Source organism: Antennarius striatus, chromosome 13 (genome assembly GCF_040054535.1).
Source record: "Antennarius striatus isolate MH-2024 chromosome 13, ASM4005453v1, whole genome shotgun sequence".
NCBI lineage: Eukaryota > Metazoa > Chordata > Actinopteri > Lophiiformes > Antennariidae > Antennarius > Antennarius striatus.
In genome coordinates, this window is record NC_090788.1 from 3,025,158 (window position 1) to 3,050,957 (window position 25,800).

General features: G+C 46.2%; 1 protein-coding gene across 2 annotated transcripts in view; it reads left to right on the forward strand.

Moving 5' to 3' along the window:
- zbtb16a (zinc finger and BTB domain containing 16a) overlaps positions 1–25,275 on the forward strand; it is a 103,056-nt gene extending 77,781 nt beyond the window's left edge. The window contains exons 5-7 of one of the 2 annotated variants that reach the window (XM_068332108.1): positions 16,537–16,707; positions 22,303–22,473; positions 25,019–25,275. In XM_068332108.1, coding sequence (XP_068188209.1) covers positions 16,537–16,707; positions 22,303–22,473; positions 25,019–25,248 — 572 coding nt within the window. In that variant the 3' untranslated portion in view covers positions 25,249–25,275. The remainder of the gene's footprint in view (positions 1–16,536; positions 16,708–22,302; positions 22,474–25,018) is intronic. The other variant, XM_068332109.1, reaches the window with a different exon arrangement.
- The last annotated feature ends 525 nt before the right edge of the window (positions 25,276–25,800 follow it).

Consider the following 25,800-nt stretch of genomic DNA (forward strand, 5'->3'; position numbering starts at 1 on the left):
TGATCCCAGATCTCCGACTTGGAGGCAGGATTCTCTCTAATGGAAACGTTTCTAACCAGCATCACACGCAAGATCATTATTAAACCCATTATTGGTGATTACTGTACAAAAAGATCCACGACTCTTCGAATCCGTCGTTACTTCTGCACGACAGCACGAGAGCGCTTTGCATTATGGGAGGTTTGCTGTTGAATATAATGAAAAGAGACGCTGGATATTAAGCGTTAGAATAAAAAAAGCATTAAAACGCTTAACCTCATGTTGGGGTCGGATGATATTTTCCCAGCGATTCGAGGCCCTGCACCGGTTCTTTGTTGTGTTTGCTCCGTCTCACTCCCGCTCTCCTGACTTTAATATGTAAATGTTCTCTTGAAAGTTAATTTACCATTTAATTATGTATTTATTCGTGCGCAAATGAGCCTGAAGTCTCGGCGGTGGCAGAAACACATTCATAAGTAAGCAGTCAGCTGTTCGGCGAAACGCTGACCTTGACTTGTCTTCTAAGCCGCGAAGCATCCGTTTTTTATGTCACAGGAAAATCACAAGTTGTGTTTTTTTGTTGTTTTTTCAGAGTGCGGCCTTTCACGTAGGTAGAAATACAAGAAAAATAAATCTCTGGCCTTTTCTCTGTGTGCAGCATCCAAATGTCACGCAACATTTGAATAAGAGTTGTCAAGGTATGCAGGGTTGTTTATTTTTCACCAACTATAATTCAAGTTTGCGTCGAGTTTAGCTAAAATATTCCATTTTACTCCGCATTATTGTGAGAAATCTAGAGATTTTCTGGTGGTTTATTCTGAATAAAGTAGATTTAAATTGCTGAAAAAAGGTTTGTAGTTCACTGCGTTTTCTCAAGATCTTTTGCTGACATCATTATTAAAATTAAAAAAATTCCAAAAGTGCACATCACCAGCATTTCCGCTTCCTTTTTCCATGACAGTCAATAATTATGTGGCATTTCTTTATTTTTCAGATTTTTTTTAAACAGAAAACATTCTGTACTGCAAATCTTTCAGAAAAAAATTAGACTTTTTCGGATTTTTATTTTTTATTTTGTAATTTTAAAGAATCCTGACCGTCCCGCCTCAACTTTTTTAGTTTAACTTTCCTCCTCAGGAATGTTTGGGGGTGGGGGGGTGGGTCCAGCCGTCCAAACGGGGGGTGTCCTCTTACAGTCCGGCTGACCGGCCGGCTCAGGGAGGTGATTGATTGGTCGGCGCCGGGGCCACCAAGGGCCCTTTCTGCAGCTTTAGAGGTCAGGGGTCACCTCCTCTGCAAATCTGCTTCCTTTTGTACAGTCGCAACACCAGGAGAGCGGTGTCATACCAACCCCCCTCCCCCTCCGGTCTTCACCCTGGGAAAATGGGGGGAGGCGTCAATTAAACCTTTTCTCTCTTTCGCTTCAGTTCTCTCCATCTTCTGAAGTTGGTCCTTTTAAAAAAAAAAAAAAAAAAAGGCGCAAATTCTTTAGGTTTAAATATAAAGAGGCGCTGGGGCCGAGGCGGCGCTGCTAAAAAGGGTTGTTAAGGTTTTCCTCAGAATAAAACTAATGATAATGGAGCATGCAAGCTGTTGTAGAAACACTCCTTAATGGATTACTTAAGCAAGCAATTAGCAGCGCGCACGCAGCCCGATATCTGCGTCTGAACGGCGGCAAAAATATGCGTCCGTTGTAACGATGATATGTGGCGGTGACTCGCGTTAACAGATGGATGTACGACGGGATTCTGACGCTTTAAATATAATTAAAACAGGCTGCGGAAAAGTTGCATTTCTAGGGGTGGGGGTGTGTGGGGGTCGTCTTCGGACCCGGGATGTAATCCTGTGACATGAAGTCGGTCCGGAGGGTTTGCAGACGCATAACGTCGCAATTCGGAATATGTGGCCGGTCCTTGGCCCCTCTGGGGCCAAGCCTTTGTGGTCACAGGACTAGGATTACACTTTAACCCCCCACTGCTGCAAGCAACCATCTCCCCCCTACACACACACACACACACACACACACACACACACACACACACACACACACACTGCCCTGGCTGAGGCCTGGGGTCAGGTGAAAGGCCAGGAATCTCAAACAGGGCAGAAAAGGAGGGGAAAGGAGTAAAAAGAGAAAGTCTTTTTAAAACGCCACACATTTTTAGTTCTTTTATACGTCTTAAGTGCTTCTTATTTATGCTTTTATTTATTTATCTGTTTATTTAGTTATTTATTTGCAAACTTTTTTTTTTCCTTTACTGGTTTTTACCTGGGTAGTTTAAACTGATCAACTGTCTGAACTGTCTGAGTCTGAGAGCTTAAAGTTAAACCGATCTCCTTCCTGCTTTTCTCCTGTCGGCGATGGAAGGATACGCTGTTAGCGTTAGCAGATGCTAATCCGTTCGAGACTCTTTTTTTTTTTTAAAAGTGCCTTCTTTGTCTCATTTTCTTTATTTTTTTTACCCTTCTTTGTCTCCATAGACACAATCCTGGTTGTGCATCAGGCGGTTGTGGTTGTGCGGTCACATGTGTAACGTCAGAAATGCGGTCAGTCGGCTTGTTGGCGGGTCAAATGAACCCAGAATGTGAAGAGGTCAAGGTGGGAGAATAAAAAAAAAAAAGATTATGGAGTGTTTGATGTCCCCACCCCCCCACCCCCACGCCACACTATAATTTCTGTCCACGGATAGAAATCCGGCCCTGGAGGACGTTGAGGTAGAAGAAAGAGTTGAGGATGAAGATGATGGAAATGAGGAAGACGCTGTGGGAAGACAACAAGCTACACATTGTTTTCCATTAAGCACAAATCTCACAATGTCTTTCATTAAGATCCTTAATGATTCTTAATGACGCTCAGGGAACAAATGAAGGGCTCATCACAGAATCTTTCTGCTTCAAGAGGTAAAAAGATAAAGGCTGGCCGCCTCCATATTTTTCTTATCGTCAGCCCATGAATTGATGTCGCTAACAACCTGCGTCGCCCCGACGCTCCTGTGCTTCATTATTGTCCAAAACAACTACGAGAAGAGAACTAATGAGCCGTAATGTTGATGCCTTTCTTCTTCACTGTGAACAGGAACGACGGCGTGGTGAGAAAACACCGTCCCACTGCTGTAATACACTCCAAACTAGTAAATACAGTATTCATCCTCAGCAACAAATAGTCCTGGAAAAAAAAATCCGTTTGGAACAACAAAGAGTGGCTTTAAGGAGAAGTTTTGTGGTGTTGGTTTTGTTGTTTTTAGACATTAGAAAATATAATCAGAGCTTATCTTTTTACCATTTTTATTGACCTTTTAAGCCTCTCGCTGACTCGTGATTTCGTTAATGAAGTCTGTCATTTAGTGGATATCTTTCTGTTCCGTTTCTTTTAGTCACAGTTTTTTAGTTAATCACATTTGTCACCCAGTTCTGCTAATGTATAACTTTAATATATATGTATATCCCATTTTATTCTCTTTATCCTTCCACCGCACTTTATTTTAATTAACGTATTACACATTTAAATCCTCGTCCTTTAAGGCTGCAGCCTCTCCTTTTCTGTTTCTGTGTCAAACTTAAGTTCAGTTATTGAGGATCAATAAATGTACGTTACACACCAAAAAACCCAATTTCAGATCAGGAGCCGTAATTTAAGTTAAAAAAAAAACCACACAAAAAACACACTTCCCATTGCAATTTTCTAAACTAATCAGCAATCATTTCTTTAATTTCTCTATTTTCAAAAGTTTATTGAAGAACTCGCATGGACAACAATCGAGGTCACGGATCGTCTCACGCCATTGGACGGTTAAAGAAGTCGTCTATGCAATAATTAGATGTCTGTAGCACGTCTTTAGCATATATCTAAATTTAACTTTACTGCCTGTATGTGAAGCACCCCCACACACACACACACCCCTTTGACCCCAGCGCCCCTAACAAACGCCTGACCCTTTAAACTACTTTCTAATCTCCGTTCTCAGCCATTAACAGCCTCGCCGGTGGACACTCAGGCTGTTAAGTCTCACCATATACCATATAAGAGGCTTTTTTTTTTTTTTTTTTTCTGGAGGCAAACTCCAGTGAACTGGAAGGTCATGTGAGGACTTTCCTGTTGCTCTGGTTCTCTAGTGGGAACCAGTGCTGAGACAGAGGAGCTCCCCCTGCTGGCCAGAGGCAGTACTGACGCATCCATCTTCCCAGCATCAGCTCATTTGTCTCACCTGTTTTTGAATCAGAGGTGACATCACAAGGGCGTTTTGTCACAACCGGTGCTGATTTCTCCTACAGGACTATTTTCTACTGTAGAGATGTTTCATATCTGTATTTTTTTATTGTATTTTATTTTTTAGGCAATTTGGGGCAGCAGACTTCTCGCTCGTCTCCAGAGATGGAGGCTTAAGATGATGGTCTTTTTAGTCATGATTTCTGCCATCAGCGAATCCCGATGTGATCGTCACGAGTGGGAATGTTCAGTTAAGCTCAATTTGGCTGCATTTCGCACACACGCTCGGGGTTAAGATAAGAAAAGCCGCGCGAGTAGGAATAAATCGGCAATCTTTCGGTGAAGTCTTCTTTTAGGGATAATTTCAGAATTTGTTTTAATTCCCCTCTCGGCATCAGTTTCTTTGTGTGAGCGGTTTTTAAAAGCAGCAGGTGGGCAAATACAGGTGGTTTTCACACACAAACACACACACACACACACACACACACACACACACACACACACACTGTTTCTCCGCTCCTTTTTGAGTGTTGTTGTTTGCGAGCGGCCTTTGATTGTTCTGTACAAAAACGAGGAAGAAAACATGAAAACTCCTCCGCCTGAACATGCAAATGACTGCATCTACAAGCTGTCCAGTGATATTGTGATAAGTGGAGTCCCTGCTGGAAGGGAAAAAAAAAAAGAGGCAGATGAGAATCAAAAACCGTGGAAACGAGTCAGACGCGTGGTGTAATTTCAGGTCGTGGTTTGTTTGTCTTCGCCGCTTGAGATAAAAAGAAAATACAAAACAGTGTTCGGTATGTCGGATTCAATCCATTTATTTTTGCATCTGTGAATATAAAGCGTATAAATTGTTATGCAAAAATCTGTGGTTTGATAGAAATAAATGTTTATAAAGAGATAAGATTCTTAGCTGTGCTCCCTGAGGAACACCAGACCTGTTTTCAACCTTAAAACCCACAGATTAGCATCTGCAGGTGTCTGTTTTTGCGTTTTTCCCCGACTCTTGTGGTGACGTTCATAATTAATTTGCTTTCCCTTATTTATCAAAACTAATTAAATTGAGTTCCTTTTCAGAAACGCCGGTGAAAGAATGACTCAAACTTCCCACCCCTTTTTCCGTCACCCCAACCACCCCGGCATTTCTCGAAAATTGGCTTTCCTCGAAAATCCAACACGTTGTGTTTTTAACGATAGGAATGAAGATCGTCAAGTATTTGATATGTTTATTCTAACGGGTTTATCAGGTTTGCAGGTCTTGTGTACGTCGTCTAATTGTGGAAGAATAATGAACGGAAACGGGAAACAAACTGCTTCTAAAATGTCGTAAATTCCGATTTTAAAACAACGGAAGCATCGCCGATGTGAAATCAGGTGATTATTTTACCCATCAACCCCTGCAGTGTCATGTCACAGCCCCGCCTCTTCCTCACGTTCACCTGCGTTCGCCGCATTTAAACCCTCCTCCTCCACAATGGATGCTTGTAAAGCGCCGTGACTTTACTCCCCGGACCTCCGCCGCCGCCCCCCCCACCAATCCTCATCCCACGCCACTCCCGACAAAACCCCCGCCTTAACTACATCTAAGCCATCCGAGGAGCACGCCGCCGCCATTGTGCCCGCCGCTGTCATCATTCAGGGGCGATTTGGACGTGCTTTTCCCAACGCATTCATGTTTGCTCCACTTTTTAAAGTTACACTCGTCAGATCGGCCCCCCCCCTCCTCAACCACCCCGACGCCCCTAAAAACCTCTGCCCCCACCCGCCCCTGTCTTCCCAGGCCGAAAACAAAACAAACACCTCATCCTGTCCAGTGTGTGTGTGTGTGTGTGTGTGTGTGTGTGTGTGTGTTTAGGACAGTAGAGTAAGGTGCTAAAAGCCTTTTGTCCAGCAGGAAAGACAATGTCAGCAGCAGAGAGGAGAAAATGTGAGGTGGGTTGGGGGGGGTCATTTGGTTTCGGCCTTTTTATGAGTGTGTGTGTGTGTGTGTGTGGGTTGCAGGACCTAAGAGCCTGTGACTAATGTGGGTTTGCCCCCCCACCCCCACCCCCCAGCCCCTTTTTCCCTTTACATTGTCCATCCTGACTGTCCAGATGGCCGGTGAGAAGAACAGATCCTGAGAGGGTGAGGACAGATCTGAGATTCCATTGCAGGACAGGGTGGGGGTAAAGGTTGGGGTTTGGGGGGGGGGGGTGATGGAGGTTAATAGGGTTAGGGCGGTGCTCGGTATGTCCAGTCCAAAAATAAATAAATTAGAATTTTACTAAACGTTAAGATTTAAGATGTCAGTTCTGGAGCTAAAAAGCAGAAATAATTCAAAGTTATTTTTATTTTTTACCATATTTTGATGGGGGGAAAAAAACAGTTTTATTTCTCTTAACTGTGTATTTGATGTAGGGAATCTTTCTTCTTCTTTATGAGTGATGTTTGAGGACTAGAATTTGGTTGAAGAGGAGAAAAACCTGATCAGACATGAACAGGAAGCCAAAATTTGTCAAGATGGAAAATCGTCTATTTATTTGAGAGAATATTTCTATTCTTTCTTTCCAGCTGCATTTGTTTTGTTCCAACTAACATCCTGCTAACGTACCTGGTATTTGTCCCTATTTTTTCCAGTCTTATAATTGTACAAATTGAAGATCTGGAGACTGTTTTTTCCTAACGCTCGACATCATAAATCTACATGACAGGGATTTACATCAGCTGACAGATCCGCTGATCTATTTAGAGCCAAAATGTCTCCATTTCCTATTGAGAAATAGGGCTGCGCTAAAACGCCGCGCTCCGTCTGTAAACACACAATTGAGCATTTCATGTGGGGAAAACTGGGTATACAAATGACTGAGCTGTGCAAATTTCTCAGTGGGACGCTCCAACCTCCCACCGAACGCTGTCATTTATTTCCGTTGGTTTCCTGCAGTAATGGACTTCGCTTGAACAACATCTTTGTATTTAACCTTGAGGATGAGGCGTATGAGTGCATATGTCAGTCACGCACACGCGGACACGCGCTCTGCTATGATAATGATCGACGCGCTTAATGTTTTTTTCTCTCCTCTAAAAGCACTTCTTTTTTCATTTATTTTGCTTCTTTTTTTCGTAATGTTAGAGTGGTTCCAATGACAATTAAACAACATTAATGTTCTTTTTACTGCTGCTATTAAACGGTGACATGTTAGCATAGAGCATATTTCTCTTTCTACGGATATTTATGAGCAGTTCCTATGCAGCATTTCTTTTTGTCCATGCTGTGGGTCACATATGTCAAACTCAAGGCCCGGGGGCCAAATGTGGCCCCTCCACATCATTTTATGTGGCCCCGCGAGAGCATAAAAGGTCAGAGTGTCTAAAAAGAAATGGGTCAAAAGTGTGCTTTGAGCAAAACTACATTTCCCACAATGCAGCAATCAAGCCGTTTTTAACACTGACAAACACATTTTAAACAAAGTTAATGTCCTAACTTGTGTTTGATCTTATTTTTTCTTTATTCTCTTGGATATTTTGATCCTTGATTGATGGAGTTCTGTGGGTTTAATAACCTGACAAATAAAAATAATTTGTCAAAACAGAGAAACAAGCAAACATTTTATTTTTTTTCTGTGCGACTGTAATGTTTCTCATTTGAGTTATTTAACATTAAGGAATAGTTACATTACATTTAGTTACATTACATTTAGTTACATTTATTAGTTACATCAGGCCCTTTGAGGACAGCCATTATGCTGATTTGGCCCTGGGTGAAAATGAATTTGGGACCCCTGATGTAGGTCAAGCCTGAAAAGTCCTACATTTCCCATAATGCATCTCAATAATATGTTTTATTCACCCTTCCTTGTCTGGGTAAAGTTTCATGTCACATCTCCTATTTGTCATGTTGTTTTATAAATTTGTGGGTCACTGTATTCCATCACCACAACATCAAGTGGGGGTTATTCTCTCAGATCTGGCAACCCTCCTTCAGCTGTTCCAGCTCCTCTTCCTCTTGCCCGACGGAGGAAGAGCGTACCAGTTGCCATGGCCGTGCTGGCTGAGTTAGGGTGGGGGGGGGCTCAGGAGCTGTTCCCTCTCATTTCCACTTCATTTATCTGTCCCCCCCCTCCCACCCTCCATCCATCCATCCCTCCTTCCTCCCTCTGCCAGCGGACCGGCGTTCTCTCCGCTGTGCCCAGTCAGCTGTGGCAGAGCAAATGGCATCCCTTTGTTCCTCCACCCCATCCCTCAACCACTGAGAGTTTAAGTGCAGCTATATATTTGCTTTTATTCTTATATACTGCTTTTATATACTCGTTACCAACGGGGATGGATATTAAGAGTACTAAAAGCCACCCAGTATTATATTTCATTTTTTATAAATCACCCTTTTGTTGCTCACTTGTCCTCTTTTCTTCAGCATCTATTTTTTAGAAGTCCATAAATCGGTTTAAAACGACATATTTCAAAGACGTTTGGAAATGAGGTGATGCTTCTGGATCTAAAAACACAACAAGGAAATAAAAAGTAAAAGGAAACCGAATGACTTCCGGATTTGATCCAGCCGGGTCCAGAAAGAGCTCCCTGTTTCCTTCTCCCTCCCTAACCTCCCATCCTCCTCCCCTCCTTGGTATGAATCTGCCGTATCTCATTCCCCAGCGCTAATTCCAATTTAATTGCCAGTAGCCCGAAGCCTCCTCAATAGGAGTAACAAATGGTTTGATTCTGTAGACTTCATCAGACTGCATTTTAAATGCGACACAGTAACCCGGTGCGAATGCCAATGAAGCCTGGCGAGGAGCTGCTCTGTTTACTAATTATCCTTTTTCTTACTCCGAGCCACACTGCACAAGTTGTCTGATTAAATCGGATTTGTGGGGGGATTGCAGGGCGGGGTAGGTTGGTGCTCCGGTTGGTGGATTGGATGGCAACCCTGGTCCGTCTTTTGTAAACGATCCTCCCGTCCAACGGCGGGGAAGGGGGCCGGCGGTGGAACTGTAAATCACGGTAAAGGGTACGGCGGCGGCGGCGGCGGCATTAATTCCCGGCTTTATGATCTTTACAGTCGGCGGCGGAGGCGAGCGGAGAAACAAACACGTGCAGATAAATAAATTCTAATGACATTTCAGAATTTATTTGCACTGCTGTGGTGCAGGGGGGGGGGGGGTTTACGATTTATTTGAAGCCTCTTAAGGTGGGTTAGGATGTGTGTTTAAGATGTGAAAACCATTGGAGGGTGGGGTATGGGGTCACAAAATACACCATTTAATTGTTGTAAAAAGCTTCTCCTGGAACAGATGGGCTCCAGTTTTGAACATTTCTCAAACAGGGTTATTTCCTGGAGACTATTTCCATCTGTAAATGAATATAAATTTGGCGTCCTGGTGAATATTTACAGCAGGATGGTGTGTGTGTGTGTGTGTGTGTGTGTGTGTGTGTGTGTGTGTTAATGGAGAATTGTGCAGCATTTGTGGCTCATGGATTGATTTTTACATCTCTGGCACAAAGGAATGAGGTGTTCATTCACGTTGGGAGCATTTTTTTTTTAATCATTTATTTGATCGTCTGATGCAGGAGAAATATTTGACCTCTAATCCTGACTGATCACCACAATAATCCCAGCATTAGCGCACGCGTGGCGGTTACAGTAAGGGAGGGAATATGGCGACGCCGCCGCCGTGCGAGATGACGGGACATTGGCGGCGCTATAAAGACCTCTCCCTGTCAACTAAATGGCCAGTTGAGCTGCCATATGGTTGTGCTGACATTATCGCTGGGTAATTAATATGGCATCTCGCCTGGCATCTGGTGGCATTAATCTAACTGGGAGCAGTTAATCTTACAATGTCAGCGCCGCCGCTGCGGGCCCCCAGACGTGAATTATCGCCACCCGATGGAAGAGTGTAGGGGTGGGGGGGGGCGGCGAGGAAACAAACAAAGCACAGCGGGGGCAGAGTGTGTCGGCTGCACGGCGGCTCGTGTGATTCCTCATTCGTCCCTCAGCGAATCGGCCGTGTGTCGCCGCCGGATTGGTCCTCATCGGGGTTTTAACGTAGCTGCGCACACGCAAATTTATCCTAGCGTGTCTGGAATATTTGGAAGCTCCTGGAATAGGAATTTTGGGGGGAAATCTCAGGACATAAAGCAGATGTCAAGGCCTGAAATAGTAATCCTCACTTAATCCCTATCTTAACCCAAGATGTTTACTCGGCGTGTCACACAGGAGATGATCTTCCCAGGTCGCGTTGAGTGACGTAATTTGGATGCAACGCCTGTTACGTAAACCTCATGTTTCCGTTAGCCACCATGCGGTCGCCCTCCTCCGCCGTCGGTGTTGGGGACTCGTGCAGAATGAAACGGAATCTCCTGGAATTGTTTTGCGAGCGCGGGGAAGAAAAAAAAAAAGCCGGCCGTTATTCTCTCCGCTGTTAAAAAACAAATTGGTTTTCTAGACGTTTTCCCAGAGCGACAAACGGAACGCATGCCTTTTACTGTACGTCTGAACGACGAAGGGTTTTTTTGGGGGGGGGGCGGGCGACGGCGACGCTACGCCGGTTTGATCGTAATATAATGAGGCGTTCACCGACGGTGCGGAGAGTGAGAAATTAGCGGTAAAGCGAGATCGACTTTGTCGTGTCAGTCAGAGAAATTAACGAATTAAATTTGCTCCTCAGATGACAACTTGTTTACCCTGCCCCTGTCCAGATCTTCATCTTTGTTGTCCTCGGGAAGCTGTTGATAGTCTTCGTCTTGGATGCCTCCTGCGCTGTTACCTTAAGACATAGTCTCGGTGAAACAAGCTAATTTTGGTTTTATTTTGCAATTTTGCGAGATAACAGAGATTCTACTGTAGAGATCATCTGGAAAGATTTCCTTCACCTCCTGACTTCTGATGATCCTCATTAAATCTCAATCTTATTAAATCTTTGACAAGTCTTTGTTACCCCCGATCAGTGTACGTGTGCGTCTAAGGGGTAAGGTCGTCGGCGGTTGCAGGGTTGGAGGAACGCCTTGGGTGGTAAATCTTTATGCATGGTAGTTGGTCTCTCTCCCCAGACGGGCAGCAGCCCCGAGGAGTCCAGCTGAGGGGGGGGGCGATATGCCAGAAATGATGAAAAATAGCACGACAACCCTCCAACCCATACAAGAGTAAATATCAGAAGGCATTTATTTGTTGGTGGCGTCCCGTTGGGGCAGGGGTATGAAGGTGTTTGGTGACCTTTTCGGGGCGCTGCTGAGATCTGATGTGTGATGAAGGCTGATTACAGCAAACATTATAGATGAAGTGTCCCCTCCCCCGTTGATCGTCGGGACTCAACCGCGTCAATGAGGCGGTGGCGGCTAGCCGAGCTCAGTATTCAGCGGAGCACCCATTTGGGAGGTGTTGTTGTGAGTGATTGCCGAAGCCGCTGCAGAGGAACAGTCGTCCGAGGCGAGACGGAGGGAGTTGGGGGGGGGGGACGATTGATCCGGCTGCTTTAAAAGGCGGCGCTAACCTGTCTTGCAAGATGATGACGCGGGTTCTGGGGGAGACGGAGGGGGATTTGACGACAATGGAGATGCGTGTTCGAATAAAGCGGAGCAGATATCTGCATCTCTGGTTTCAGGCTATCCTCCGAGAGGATGACATCATCAATGAGAGACAAAAGGAGAGATTGATGTCAGAAATACGCAACCTTGAGATTAAGCGAGGCAGTTGCATCAGATATATGTAAAGGCAGCACTTGGAGGCAACGACGGTGACACTGGAATCATCGACAGTTGCTTTAGGACACGGGAGCCAACGCTTTGCCAACCGGGCTCCCCTCCCTGTAGATAAAGTATAGTTTATTATGGATCACTATTGACAAGAGGAAGCAGTAACAGAGGTTGAGAGCCGTGGTAATGGCCTGTGATTGAACACCTTGTGCTGAGGTCCCACTGCTCTCTGCCTCATTAACTCTGGCAGGTCCTCTGTTCATCGTGCTGCATTGCAGGCCTCGGCTAGGACGCCTTTAACTGTCTACAGTTCAAGACTTCAGGAAGAGTTTATAAGGACCGTCTTCAAGCGTGTCTTCCAGGCGTTAAACATCCCAGCTTCCTGGTTGGCTTCAAGGCCACATGCATCCAAACAGTTCTGTGGATGCATTTCTTTTGTGAGGTTCAGTTGAGGTTTCCAGAAGCACCAACATGTTGTAGAATCTTCAATTACCTGTAGATTTTTGAGGAAATCCTGCACTTTAGCTTTAGTGCTCGCATTCTTGTGGATTAATCGGCAAAAAAATCCCTAAATCCAAATCCGGCGGACTTTGGCGACTTCTCTGTGGGCCTCATTGTCCTCTTAATGGAGCGATGCTTCTCACAAGATGTTATAAAAGCAATGAAATTATGCAATGAGACCCCGAGGCCCTTAAAAGTAGTTCGAGGCCATTAATTGGGATATTTTGGAGGGGATTTTTTTTTAATGCCCGTTGGGTTCATGGGCGCGTGGTTATCCAAGAATCAGGGGGAAAAAAGTGTCCCTTAGGCCATTTCTCTCCGAGCCTATCCAGCCACTGTCACCTCCCATTGGGGAGTATTTCTCTCCATTACCGGGCTGGGTCCATCCTCCGCTTAAATAACAGCAGCCCTGCCACTCCAGGCACATTAAGACACCAGCGGCGCTGCCATGCCCGCACACAAAGACTCCCAAACTGCCCCAGCCTTTATAAATAGATGGCGGGAGAAGGTAAGAGAGAGAGAGCGACTGGTTAGAGGTGGTAAATTATACCAAAGCTGGTCCCCGGCTTCGCTGCTGCTCCTCCAGCCCCTCCATTCAGGTGTCACTTTGCCCCTGACTCAATTTTACACTGTAATGGACCTCCTGGGTCAACTTCTTTCTTTTTTTCCCCAAACCCTAACTCGCTTTGCTTATCTCTCCGCTGCTCTTTTCATTTATCAGGGAGCTAAAACACTTTAAGTCACTTCCCTGCACACACTTTATTCCCTTTACTCACTGTAGCGTTTGTTCCACTTTATTTTGTCTCGCTCTAATCAGAGTTCATCCCACATTTTACTCCAGGCTCTGGTTTGTAGGAATAAAGGTGAAGGTAGATCATTTTCACCGAGGGTCACATCATTATAATGGCTGTCCTCAAAGGGCCAAATATAACTAATAAATGTAACTAAATGTAACTACTCCTTAATGTAAATTAACTAAATTAATTACTTATTCAAGTTACAAATGTTGTATTTGCACAGAAAAAAATGTGTTTGCTTGTTTCTATTGTGGGCCACATAAAATGATGTGGAGGGCCACATTCGGCCCGCGGGCCATGAGTTTGACACATGTGGTATAGATGAGCACGATGGGGTTCAAATCGCGCTTGAATGTAATCCTGATGATTATTAAAGCAGAAGAGGTGTGAATGAGTGAAATCATCGTGGGTTCCAGTGATATCGACTTCCTGTCCAGACTCACCTGCTTCCTGCTCTCTGACAGCCAATCAGAGTATTTTTAACGCACCACGTAGGAAGCGTGTCGCGTTATCGCATTAGTCTGATTCATTCTTGGGTTGCTATGGGCAACACAGTCAGGTAGCATCTAAACCTTTTCTGTCACCTCAACCTGTTTGTTGTTTTTCGCCCCCAAAAAATCCACTTCTATCTTTTTTTTGGGGGGGAGGGGGGAGGGAGGTGTAGAATTTCTTTCAGATCTCATTTGAAACTGAAGCAAAAGCTCATCCGCCTGTTGATTCATGTCGCATCTGAACCCGAACAAAACAGAGGAAGAAGTAACAAGATCTAATTTAATGAGATGTCAACTCTAGTAACCTTCATGCGTCTCCTCTTCGCTGTTCGTGTGTGTGTGTGTGTGTGTGTGTTGAGGACTGACGTAAGTCCCGCCCACGGTGAAGAGATAGACGTAAAAATAAGCAAACGCTCGGCTCAAATCGAACGATCGCACGTGACGAAAGTAAAATAACACGTCGGGTTTATTTCCAAAAAGAGAAACTATAACAGATCCCAGAGCTTCTGAGAAGAAATGAAGTTAATTCCATGGATCCCGTCCTTTAGGGAACGCCGGATGTAGACAAGTTACTGTTAGACGTCGCCAACGGGACGTGAACCCGCGTCAATCGGCGTGTTTGACGGTCATGTGACGAGCAGCGATGGCGACAGACGCTGCGCGCCGCCCCGTGTATTTTTAAATGTACCTTTTGTTCTTCACCGGCACATTATCTGTTCCCCCTCTCATCTCAGGCTGCTTTGAAAAACACGCCGACAGAAGCGTCCTAAAGTGTCATCTTTCAAAGATGACATGTGAGCGCGACGGGATTCGCCGCTGCAGCTGCACGCCACTTCAAAGTCCACGTCTTTCTCCATTACGTGTTTCTTCTTCTTCTTCTCTTTGTTCCGCAGCTCAGTTGCCGTCTTTGTTTGCATGTAAGTGTGCGCCGGTTTCGTGTTTCACTCGCGTCCACGCCTCGGCCTCGACCTGGGGGGGGTCAAAGGTCTGATAACCTTTTACATTCCTCAACCTTTTTTTTTTTTCTTCTTCCTCTAATTCTCCACCTTAATTCTCTCTCTCCACTTCCTTCCGTCGAATGGGGGGGGGGGGTCGTCCCCTCCGATAATAATGGCGCGTCTGTTTCCAACTTCCCAGGAGCGCCCTGGAGGACGACGACGACGGATGAAACCTAGAATACACGATATTCTACTGAGCGAGGGAGTTAAGTTAGAGAGTCGGAGGCGTTCCTGTCCGTCAAAGCTGCTTTAAGTACCTGAAGTCATGGGGGGGGGCGGGGGGGGTCGACCCCAGTCGATATCTCCTTCATTGATGAAAGCAGAGAGGAGGAGGAGGAGGAGAGAAATCCATCACGGAGAAAACTGGTTTAGCATTAGTTACATGTGCATATGCTACGTAGCATCAGCTAGAATCCTCCTAGCCTGCAGAGCTAACAGATTAGCGCCTCAGACTTTCCAAACAGGGATGTAATGAAACGTCTGCCCCCTCCCACTTGCAGACGCTCGTCTCTCCGATCAAAAACCGAAGCTTTAAAATTGGAAGGAGAAGCCTCGTCGATATTTCTCCCTCTCCTCCACGCAGTGGAATATTTTCCCTTCGCTTTTAAACGAATCTCCAATCTTTACCTCGCCATCCAGCCGTTCTCCTCTCTCCTCCTCCTTTCCCATCATCCCCTCTCCAGCGCCTCCTCCTCCTCCTCCTCCTCCCTCCATCCTGGTTCTTTAGCGTGCAGAGCGGCTGAGACGGTGATTGATCTGTCTGTGGGGGGGGGGGGGACTGTCGTGGGCCCTCCTCCCTCCCTCCTTCGGTGGTTATGAACATGAGGCGGGCTGCTCTTCATAGATTTTTAAATTAGTGTCAGCTTTGCCCCAAAGATGTGTTATTGACTGATGAAATAGAAACTGAGCTCCAAACACTCAGTCCTTCCCCAGAGTTTTCCCCCAGCCTGGTAATTGAAAAAGTGTGAAGGGAGTGTGTTGAAGGCGGCGTGTTGCGACCGTGTGTGTGTGTGTGTGTGTGTGGGTCTGTTCCCATGTGTTTGTGATTTTTATGTGTTTGCGCTCTTTATCTCCGTTGGAGAAAAATGCTCGGCGCTCACGTCGAGTCGACACTGGATTGAAGTATTGCATCGGAGATCTTTATCTTTTTACCCACCTCCCTGAAAGATGAGTATTCTGCACACCTTTTAATCCTATAAATACGACTCGCAGCTAATGACGGCAGATAAACTGGAACGTGTCGCGCCTACATTAATGCGTATGCTGTAGTACAGGTGTGTAAAAGTCATCTAATGTAACTCAATGTTATGGAAAATAAATGTAACTACGACTTAATGTTAAATAACTTTTTTAAGCTTCCCAGTTTAGGATAAAAAAAAAGTATCCATCCATCCATTTATTGCTTATTCAAGTTACAAACATTCAAGCTACAAACATTCAAGTTACAAACATTGCAGTTACACAGAAAAAATGTTCACTTGTTGCTTTGTTATATTTTTCATTTTATTAAACCCACAAAACTCCATCATTCAAAGATCAAACTGTCCAATGATTAAATAGAATCAGAGTTAAAATGGGCTGAATCACTGCATTGTGGGAAATGTAGTTTTGCTCAAAGCACACTTTTGAACTTTTTTTTTTTGTTGTTTTTTTTTTAACTGACCTTTTATGCTCTCGCGGGCCGCTTAAAATGATGTGGAGGGCCACATTTGGCCCCCGGGGCCATGAGTTTGACACAAGACCAGAGTGTGATCTGTGGCCTTGGGTTCTAAAGCAAGAAAATCATTTATAACACAACTCGGATCTATTTCTCTCAGTCTGGACCCACTTCCATGTTGCCTGATTATTAAAAAAGAAGATGCTAGAAAATGTCCTTTTTTGTTTTTTCCCTGCAGGCTCGGACATGGCCATCTTCTGCCTGCTCTGCGGGAAGCGTTTCCAGACCCAGACGGCGTTGCAGCAGCACATGGAGGTCCACGCCGGCGTCCGCAGCTACATCTGCAGCGAATGCAACCGGACCTTCCCCAGCCATACTGCACTCAAGCGTCACCTCCGCTCACACACAGGTCGGTGGAAGGCCGTCGCTGATGTAAATATGTGTGTTTTATACTGTGCACGGCTTCCTGTGGTAGTAATAATTCACCCCTCCGGGGGGCTAACCCATTTTCCATCAGGGCCTCCGGTGCGACGCTGCAGCTGCATCTCTAGTCGGGGAAATTCCTCAACTATGATAGTTATGCTGAAGTACAAAATTTGCACTGCGCTTGCATCACCGATTTATTTATTTTTTTGTCTGCGTTTTTAAGTCTCAAAACTGAATTTGATCTGTTTCCAGCGAACCTCTAATGGAGCGGAGCAGACGGGCGTGGTCGCCGTGACGTCACAGGATTTTTATTTCTGACGATTTAAATCTTTGGAATTATCTCGGAATAGTTTGAGCGGAGCTTCAATTACTATATATTAGATGTCGTTTATTATTAAGTCCCTGAATGTGAGAATTATCAACGTAATTCCATAGCCAATCAGAGGCAGAGCGGGGCGTGGTCGGTCATGAGCAATCCGGCACAGCCTCCTCCTGCTCTGATTGGCTGATGAAATGACTGTGATTCATGATGTAGGAATAAATAACCAGAGATAAAGCTTTCTAGTCTTCCTCCATCTAAATCCGACCAATCAGTTTGTTGCACGGTGACAGTTTGTTTTGTGGGTTAAAAATGTAGCTTCCACTGTAAAACAAAAGCAAACAGCCGTGTTTTATTTTAGGAATGAATGTTCCTCTGCTCCGTTCACGCTGCAAACTTTAGCTCCGCTGAATAAACAGCATTAATTCAGGTCGGGAGCGGAATGGATGGCGCCGCAGTCAGACGCTTATTTACAGTGAGTGTTGTTGTTTTCTCCTCCCTTCAGTCCACTTGTGATTCTCTCCGGCTGCTGAGGTGAAGCCGGGATGCTAATGCCTGGTAAAGAGAGAGTCTGAGGGATGCAGCTATTCACAAAACGTAACCATGACAGAATATGAACACATGGAAATGAATCCCATCTCAGCAGCAGAGGAGGGTTGGATGCTTTTTTTCGTCCCTCACCCCCCCCCCCCTCCATCCCTGCCTCACCCCCTCGCCTGTCTGCGACCTTAAATAACAGTCTCCCTGTCAGAGCCGATTTAGCTCACCAGCTCACGGATAAATATTTGAAACGAAAGGCAGCGAGATGAGAGCAGTCGGCCCTATTTACAAGTCAGGCGAATACACCATTAGTGTGTGATGGTGGAGGAGAGTGGAGGTGGTGGTGGTGGTGGGGGGGGGCAGCTGGAGCCGCCGGTACAGTAGCGCCATGCACATCTGCTCCCGTCTCCCAGACACGGGAGAGGATGGCGAGCGCCGCCTCCGATCCACCTGCACCGCCCGGGCGACGCAAATGTCACCTCGGCTCGCATTCGTGCCATTTTGAAGCTCATCCCCACCGCCGTGTGTGTGTGTGTGTGTGTGTGTGTGTGTGTGTGTGTGTGTGTGTGTGTTAAATCACAATGAGCCAGCCGTGAAAGCAATCGTTTTAAAAATGATGTGCAGCCTCTTTGTGTGTGTGTGTGTGTGTGTGTGTGTGTGTGTGTGTGTGTGTGTGTGTGTGTGTGTGTGCAAGGGGGGATTATAAAGTCAGCAACTCACGCAGCCGCAAATGGTTTCCAGAAATAGGTCCTAATTTATCCTAGAATAAGAAATAAAAAAATAAAAATGCATGCATGCTTTGATGTTAAGAATCTCATCCACACTTCAGCACGTCCACCGCACGCATTTACCCCCATGGAGGCTGTTTGTTCCTCAGGAGACGCGTTTATTACCCTGATCTGAGTATTTATGTTTAAAATTCTATGCATGAGCTGCTAAAAAATATTTTATTTCTAAGCAAATATGTGAAAGTAGCACCTTTTAATTGAACATTAATTTGAAATCTGACAGTTTATCATAAATATCATAAATACATCCTTATCATTCTTGTCTATTTTACCTTTAAAGTTAATTCTCTCTTTATGCATCCAGTGCTGCACCTGTTGAGCTCAGCTCTGCATCGTGATGCGTTTAAGGACCCTCCGTATATCTGATGGAGTTTTTTTATTTTTTATTTCACATTTTAAATCACAGCGCTTGTAAAGTCAGACAAACTTTTAGGAGGAAATCTCACGATTAAAATCGAAACCCGCCGGCTCCGCTCGGTTATGATTACCGTCAGAGCGGCGTTTCAAGGTCAGGGTTTTTAACACGCAGCTGTTTAACGGTGTCATTAATGAGGTTTAGTGGCGTAATGATGCCTCCGTGTTATCCATTATCCTGCAGCATATAAACATTTAGAGCCACACATGTAAAAATCACAAATAAATAAAGAAATCCCAGCCTTTAAATATCCAGATCTCCACTTCCAGCGTCCGACTTGAGCCTGTTTGGACGGAGCAGCTTCAGCGGTTGAGTCAGCGTCGCGTCGAGTCGCCTGACAGCAGAAGAATCCGCCACACGCTCTTTTAAAGGCATTCATTACGCGCGCTTCATTTTACCTGTCTGCCGGCTTATCTTCCCAACGCAGCCCTGCTGGGTTTTCCGACTCTGACACCGACCGGATCGCCATTCAGGACACGGACACACACACACACACACACACACACACACACACACAAAATAAAAATCTGACTCACCAGCTCTTATTTCAGCATCTTAATCTTTTTTTTTCTCCTCCCTCGCTTCTTCTCATTTTCTTCCTCTACCTCCACTTTAGTTGTGTTGACAGGCGGAGAGGTGGTGTGTGTTGTTTGCACATCTTTATTGCATATATGTACAATATAGACGCACAACACAGCGTGAGCTTATTACAGTGGGAGTCATGGCAGCTGTGCTGTTCCCCTTCCCAACACCTCTCACCACACACAGACCAGGCCTTCATTATTATTCTGTTGTTGTGCACTGTCTGTATATAAATGTGTGTGTGTGTGTCTGTATATAAATGTGTGTGTGTGTGTGTGTGTGTGTGTGTGTGTGTGTGTGTGTGTGTGTGTGTGTGTGTGTGTGTGTGTGTGTGAGTTGTGTGTTTTTTTTTAACCCGGAGCCAATTTGCTGTCTGCTATGGCTGGGTGTTTTGTGTTCGCAGCTGTATTTGATAGCGCTACAGCCAGACGGAGAGTGTGTGTTGTGTGTGTGTGTGTGTGTGTGTGTGTGTGTGTGTGTGTGTGTGTATGAGGGGCAGCGGGGGGGGGGGGGGCAGTGCTGGTCCTGGCAGTCATGGAGCCTGATTTACAGCCTCTTACAGCATATAATGAACACGCCCCGGGTGCCCGTGGGTACAGCCACCCTTAGCAGGCTTTTTGGGTGTCAGAGGTGGTGATAGAGTCGTGGGGGGGAGGGGGGGTGGTAAATGTAGTGGGGGGGTGATTCAGGAGACGCAGGTGGTGATGCTCGGGGGTCCACTCACCGCGCTCGGGTTCCACCTCACTATGCAGGGGTCGTCATCTGCGCCCCCCGCCATGTGGTCACACCGGAGAGGAAGGGAAAGAAGGGATGATGGGGGGGACAGCTTTATCCCCCCCCCCCCCTTTACATCCTCACAAGGTGATTATTGGATTGCGTTTGATTTACTTGCAGCTCAGGCCGTGTAGCTTTTTGCACTCTGGCGGCCCCCAGTGGCCACCGGGGGGGAGGGGGGGGATCCACCTGGAATTGGAACGAACGCGACTCACCCTGGAGACAAACGGGACGCCGGACGGTGACCCCATTTGCATGTCGTGACCTTCTGTTTGTTGGCTGACGGCGGACGTGTTTGCGTCTGATAGGTCGCACCCGGTCACATGACCTGCATGTTTTTATTTGCGTTTTGCAACCGTAAGTCATTGCGAAAGCGACTGAAAGATTTTTAGCATGTACACAAGTCTCCATATTTATAATCCGAGGTAGAAAAGCCATATTTTAGCACGTTAGCGAGACAGCAGGACATTAAGCGTAAATAACCTTCCACAGGCCTCCTCTGGAGTATTGGCATCCCACTCGCCCGTCTGATCCTGGGCCCTAATTAAAGGCAGGTGAATCTGAACTCCATTATTATTCATGCGGCGTTGCGCGAGCCCACCGAGCTCCCCGTGATGGATTGTGATCTCTGCTGTGGTTGAAACGCTAGAAAGAGCACAATGTCTTACAGCGGGAGCCACTGATAACTTCACGCAGACAAATAAAGACTGTCACTTTTATTGATTTTTTACCCCTAACCCCCACCGCCACCAACCGTATGCACCCGCATCCCCCTCTGCTCCATCCCTGTCTCGGTTTTTATCCCTCCACCCACACCACTCCATCCCCGACAAAGCTTTCCTTTTAATGGGAAGGCATCCAGCGCGGCCAGACGCGGAGAACATTTTATTCATTAAAGTATTTGCACACCTATAGATGTGATCGGCATTTAAATGGCGATCCGCCTCCCGTCGCTCCTCCTAAATAAACCGAATCACGTGTGACAGCTGTATGTAAATAAAATATTGGAGGATTGAAGTGACATTTTGTCGCCTGACGACGGGGTGGCATCTCAGAACGAGGAATGTAATTTATTCCCCGGCACGACGCTGGCAGATAATGAAAGGCACAGGTCATTGATGGCGTCTTAAACCTGTAGTGGTGGAGTGAAACGCATTAATAGATAACCGCGGTCTCACTCGGCTGGAGAGGCGTAGCTGGCGGGGGAAGGTTGATGGAGGCGGTGAGAGCATTCCGCAAATCATAATATCCCCGATCATTGACGTCTGAATATCCATTACAGCCCCCCTTCCCGCCCCTGCGGGGGTCCCGGGCTCTGGCGGCCCCCAGGAGTGGGACGTGTTGTCGTTTTCATTCCACATACTGTACATCCGCTACCAGCCCAGGGGTCTAAAATTAGCCTCGTGCTTAGCAGGTGAAAACACGGCGCCCTGTGAGCGAGAACACGGTTGTAGAAACGGAACGTATGCTGATGACGAGCTGTGAAATCACACGGACAGAAATATGTTGGTCTGGGGCTCGTTTGTTCATCCAGGTTTTAAAAGCAGAAGATATGAACAGCTTGAAAAAAAGCTAAATAAAGTTAGACTCGGTTTGGGTTAGGATTATGTTGGGTTAGGTTTTGTGTTTAGGTTTTAGTGAGGTGAGGTTAAGTCAGGTTAATTTAGAGTTAGACTGGGATACAATAGGGTCAGCCTAAGTTAGGGTTAGGTATGGTTGGTTTAAGTTAGAGTTTGGTTAGGATTATGTGAGATTGGGTTTTTTGTGGTTCGATTGGGTTAGGTTAAGTTAGGGCTAGAAAGGGATAGGTTTGGGTCAGATTAGGTTTATTTCAGGGTTATGTGTGTTTGTGTTAATTTATGATGTAGTTTGGGTTAGATGAGGTTAGGTTTTGCTGTGGTTAGATTGAGTTCGCTTAAGTTAGGTATAAGTGAGCTCAGGTTTAAGTGAGCTCGGGTTTAGTATGGTTAGATTGGGATAGGTTGATTTAGGGTTAAGATTCAGTGAGGTTGGGTTAGGGTAAGATCGGGTTGAGTTAGGTGAGGTTAGGTTTAGGGTAGGGTGACATTTGGTAGGGTTGGATCAGGGTTAAGTTTAATTTAAGTTGGGTTCACCTTGGTCTTCAGGTGAAGTGAACTTCTCTTTCCCTGCACCTTCCAGCAGGGGACCACCCGTACGAGTGTGAGTTCTGCGGGAGCTGCTTCCGGGATGAGAGCACTCTGAAGGGCCACAAACGCATCCACACCGGGGAGAAGCCCTATGAATGTAACGGCTGTGGGAAGAAGTTCAGCCTCAAGCACCAGCTGGAGACCCACTACCGTGTGCACACAGGTACCGCCACCCCATCACGCATCGATCCACCGTCAACCTACCGAGCTGCAGAGTACATTTCTAATCTTTTAACGGTCCCCAATAAAAATAATAATCTTAAACAACCAACATAAGATTAAATATTGATCTCCAGGAGGGGAAGGAAGTTACATTTTTCACATTGCTAAGCTAACAATGTCCTCGCTTAAACCTGGAAAACCAGACATGAGACTGTTCTCGTCTCATGATCATCAATATGAATATTTAAAATATTTATTTTAATTCTTTAAAACCGTATTTTCCATCATATACGTATATCTGATGTCATTCTTCAGCGGTCCATAACGTGATCGGAAATACAACGCAGACTTTTGTTTGCCGAGCCGCTCAGACCAATCCCAACCAGATGAGTATCTTTGTTGCCGTGATACAGTAGACGGATGTCTCGGAAGACTTTGTATTGATTGCAGTATATTTAGAGCCCCATAAAGATGTTGACACAGTGATAAGCTGGGTGCCCTGGAGAAACGAGTGCGAGCTGTGCACCAGACTCGAACGAGGACACCAGGAGCGCTCGCCAGGATGGCACGCGGCCAAAACCTTAACGCTTCCTCACCACGTCTTTTTTCCTCTAACACACACACACACACACCCCGCATTGGCCCTCCCCATCTCACATTCAATAAGCCAGCTGTTAAGCCACACTATCGAGGCAGCCTGTCCAATAATTGGCTCCCCTTCGTCCACCCTTTCCCCCTTTTGTGTGGGGGGTGGGGAAGGGGCTTTGCGTTAAGTCGTGGAGCAACAGCAGATAACAAGAGCAAGTGACAAGCTCACAGTCAAAGGCCACCTCGCACAAAAGGGAGCTGCTTGATGAATCATCGACATTGGCAACCTAACCACCACCCCCCCCCCCCTCCCCAACTCCCGCCTCCCGCTTCTATCCACACATCCCAAATGCCAATGTCGAATCGATACCCCAACCTCATTTGCAATTCATTATTAGCTGGTTATGTGAGGCGACCCTGTTTTTACAGTCCGGTTATCAATATGAACAGAATGCGAGGCGTCCGCGCCGCCGCCGCCAAGCGACGCCACGCCACGACGGCCATCAGAGATGCTCATTGGCTAAAAAAGGCGTCTTAATTGCGAGCCCTTAGAAGGCGGAGGTCAAGGTTAACTATCGCTTCCAAAAGATCAGAGCGAACCCGTCGGCGGTGGCGCGGAGGCCTTCCGATTCGGCTCCGGCTGAAAGGTTGACAGCGAGCGGCGAGCTAGATGGCTTCCGACAGCTCATTTCAAATGCCATTGGGAAAGGTCAGCATTTACATGTCTAATTTGCGTCTGCTGGTGGATTATTCCCCGCCATCACTCAAATCATTAGCACATTTAGGACCGCTGCTGTTGCTGAATTGAAATGTACCTCCCGAATATAGCAGCAAACCCCCCCCCCCCCCACCACCACCACACACACACACACACACACCAACCCCAGGAAGAAAGCGGCGCCGCTCTTTGATTTATGACACCTTCAGGAGCTGTCCATGCCGGCAGCTGCATTTTGCATAATGAAGCGTAGATTAGATGGATTACAAAAGAAATGGCAGACATTTGACTGCATATTCCTGGATTTTTAACCCATTTAGATCTTAATAAAGTTTTACGAGTTATATATTTTATTTCATTTCCTGTAAGTTTTGCTCCCGCGCACACACACACACACACACACACACACAATCAAAAGACGGGTTCGTATTTTCAAAGATTTCCGCAATCGTTTCGGTCGTTTGTGACGACGTTAAAGTCGCTAAAGTAAGTCCCCCAGAGACGGGTGGGAAAACACTGCCGAGGTTTGACTTGTCACTTATTCTCTTCACGGACCAATTATAGGAACAACAGATATTCTAATGGACCAAAAAAGTCATAAGTACAAATAAAAAAGAAGGTTTCACATGCTGGGACTTATTCAAACACGTATGTATGCTGTAATGACACGGCAGTGATTTATTAATATTTGACACACAACGTGTCTCAACCTGGATCGGGCTTTTTTAATAGAAGGGTTGGAAATGCACCGCCGCTACCTCGACGGTGTTATTTTTTTAGGATTGTTGGGAGCTGAAGTCATTTTCGAATCCCAGTTTCAACTATTGATAGATAAAATGTCGTCACTGACAGGTGATTTTGTCTTCTTATCGTATGGAAAATGGTGTGATGTTGAAAAAAATGCCGTGAAAACCATAAATCACAGCCAGACAGCTGCCACGGTTCTCCCTGTCGGACGCCTTCAGCCGCTCGCGTGTCGTCGACGGCGCCGCCCCGATGTCGTCTCGTTCCCGAACAGATCACGGAACAATACGGAAGCACGTAACGTGTTGTTTTCCTGCCGCGAATGACAAAAGCGGCTTAATTCTCAGCGAACACCTCCAGGACTAATCAGCTTTTCTTCCTGTTTCTATTGATCCTCGAATCAAACGCATTTATTTCCTGCTTAACAGTCACATCAGCCTTCAACAGGGGGGCCGCGGCGCTGAAACTCTCGCTGTCTTCCACTTTTACTCTGCAGGTGAGAAGCCATTCGAGTGCAAGCTGTGCCACCAGCGATCCAGGGACTACTCCGCCATGATCAAGCACCTGCGCACCCACAACGGCGCCTCGCCCTACCAATGCACCATCTGCCTGGAGTACTGCCCCAGCCTGTCGGCCATGCAGAAGCACATGAAGGGCCACAAGCCCGAGGACGTCCCGCCGGACTGGCGCATAGAGAAGACCTACCTGTACCTCTGCTACGTCTGAGGGGCCGGGTGGGCGGACGACAGGAAGGGGGGCTCGTTTTGAGGGTGGGGGATGGGGTTGAGAGGAAAAAGGGTGTGTGTGGGGGGGGGTGGGGGAACCTATCGGTTGAAGCAACGACGAAGACGCGGAAGCAAAGACGGTTTGTTTGCTCTTTTCTTTTCCTTTTTTTTCTTTTCGCGCAAATGCAGCGGCGAAGGGGTTAAACGGCGACGTCTTGGACTCGGAGAGAGAGATTCTCCGCCATTGTTCGGATTCACCGGGTCATTCACTACATCTGGTTTATTTGGTTTTAGGCAGCGCCGTGATGCCAGAGGGCTGCACGGAAAAAAGGCGGTTCGGGGATTCTCATTGGTTGATTCCCAGGGGCTTTCTAACCCTACCAGTTTGTGACAGGAAGTAAGTTTTCAAGACAAGAAAGGTCTTGTTTTTGTCCTGTGTTGGTTTATCCGTTAATTCTCAGTCCGGATCAGATGAAAAAGATGTGAATATATCAGTTGAGGCTTCATCGTGCCTCACGAACTGCGAACTTTTATCTGCTAGACGTTACAAACC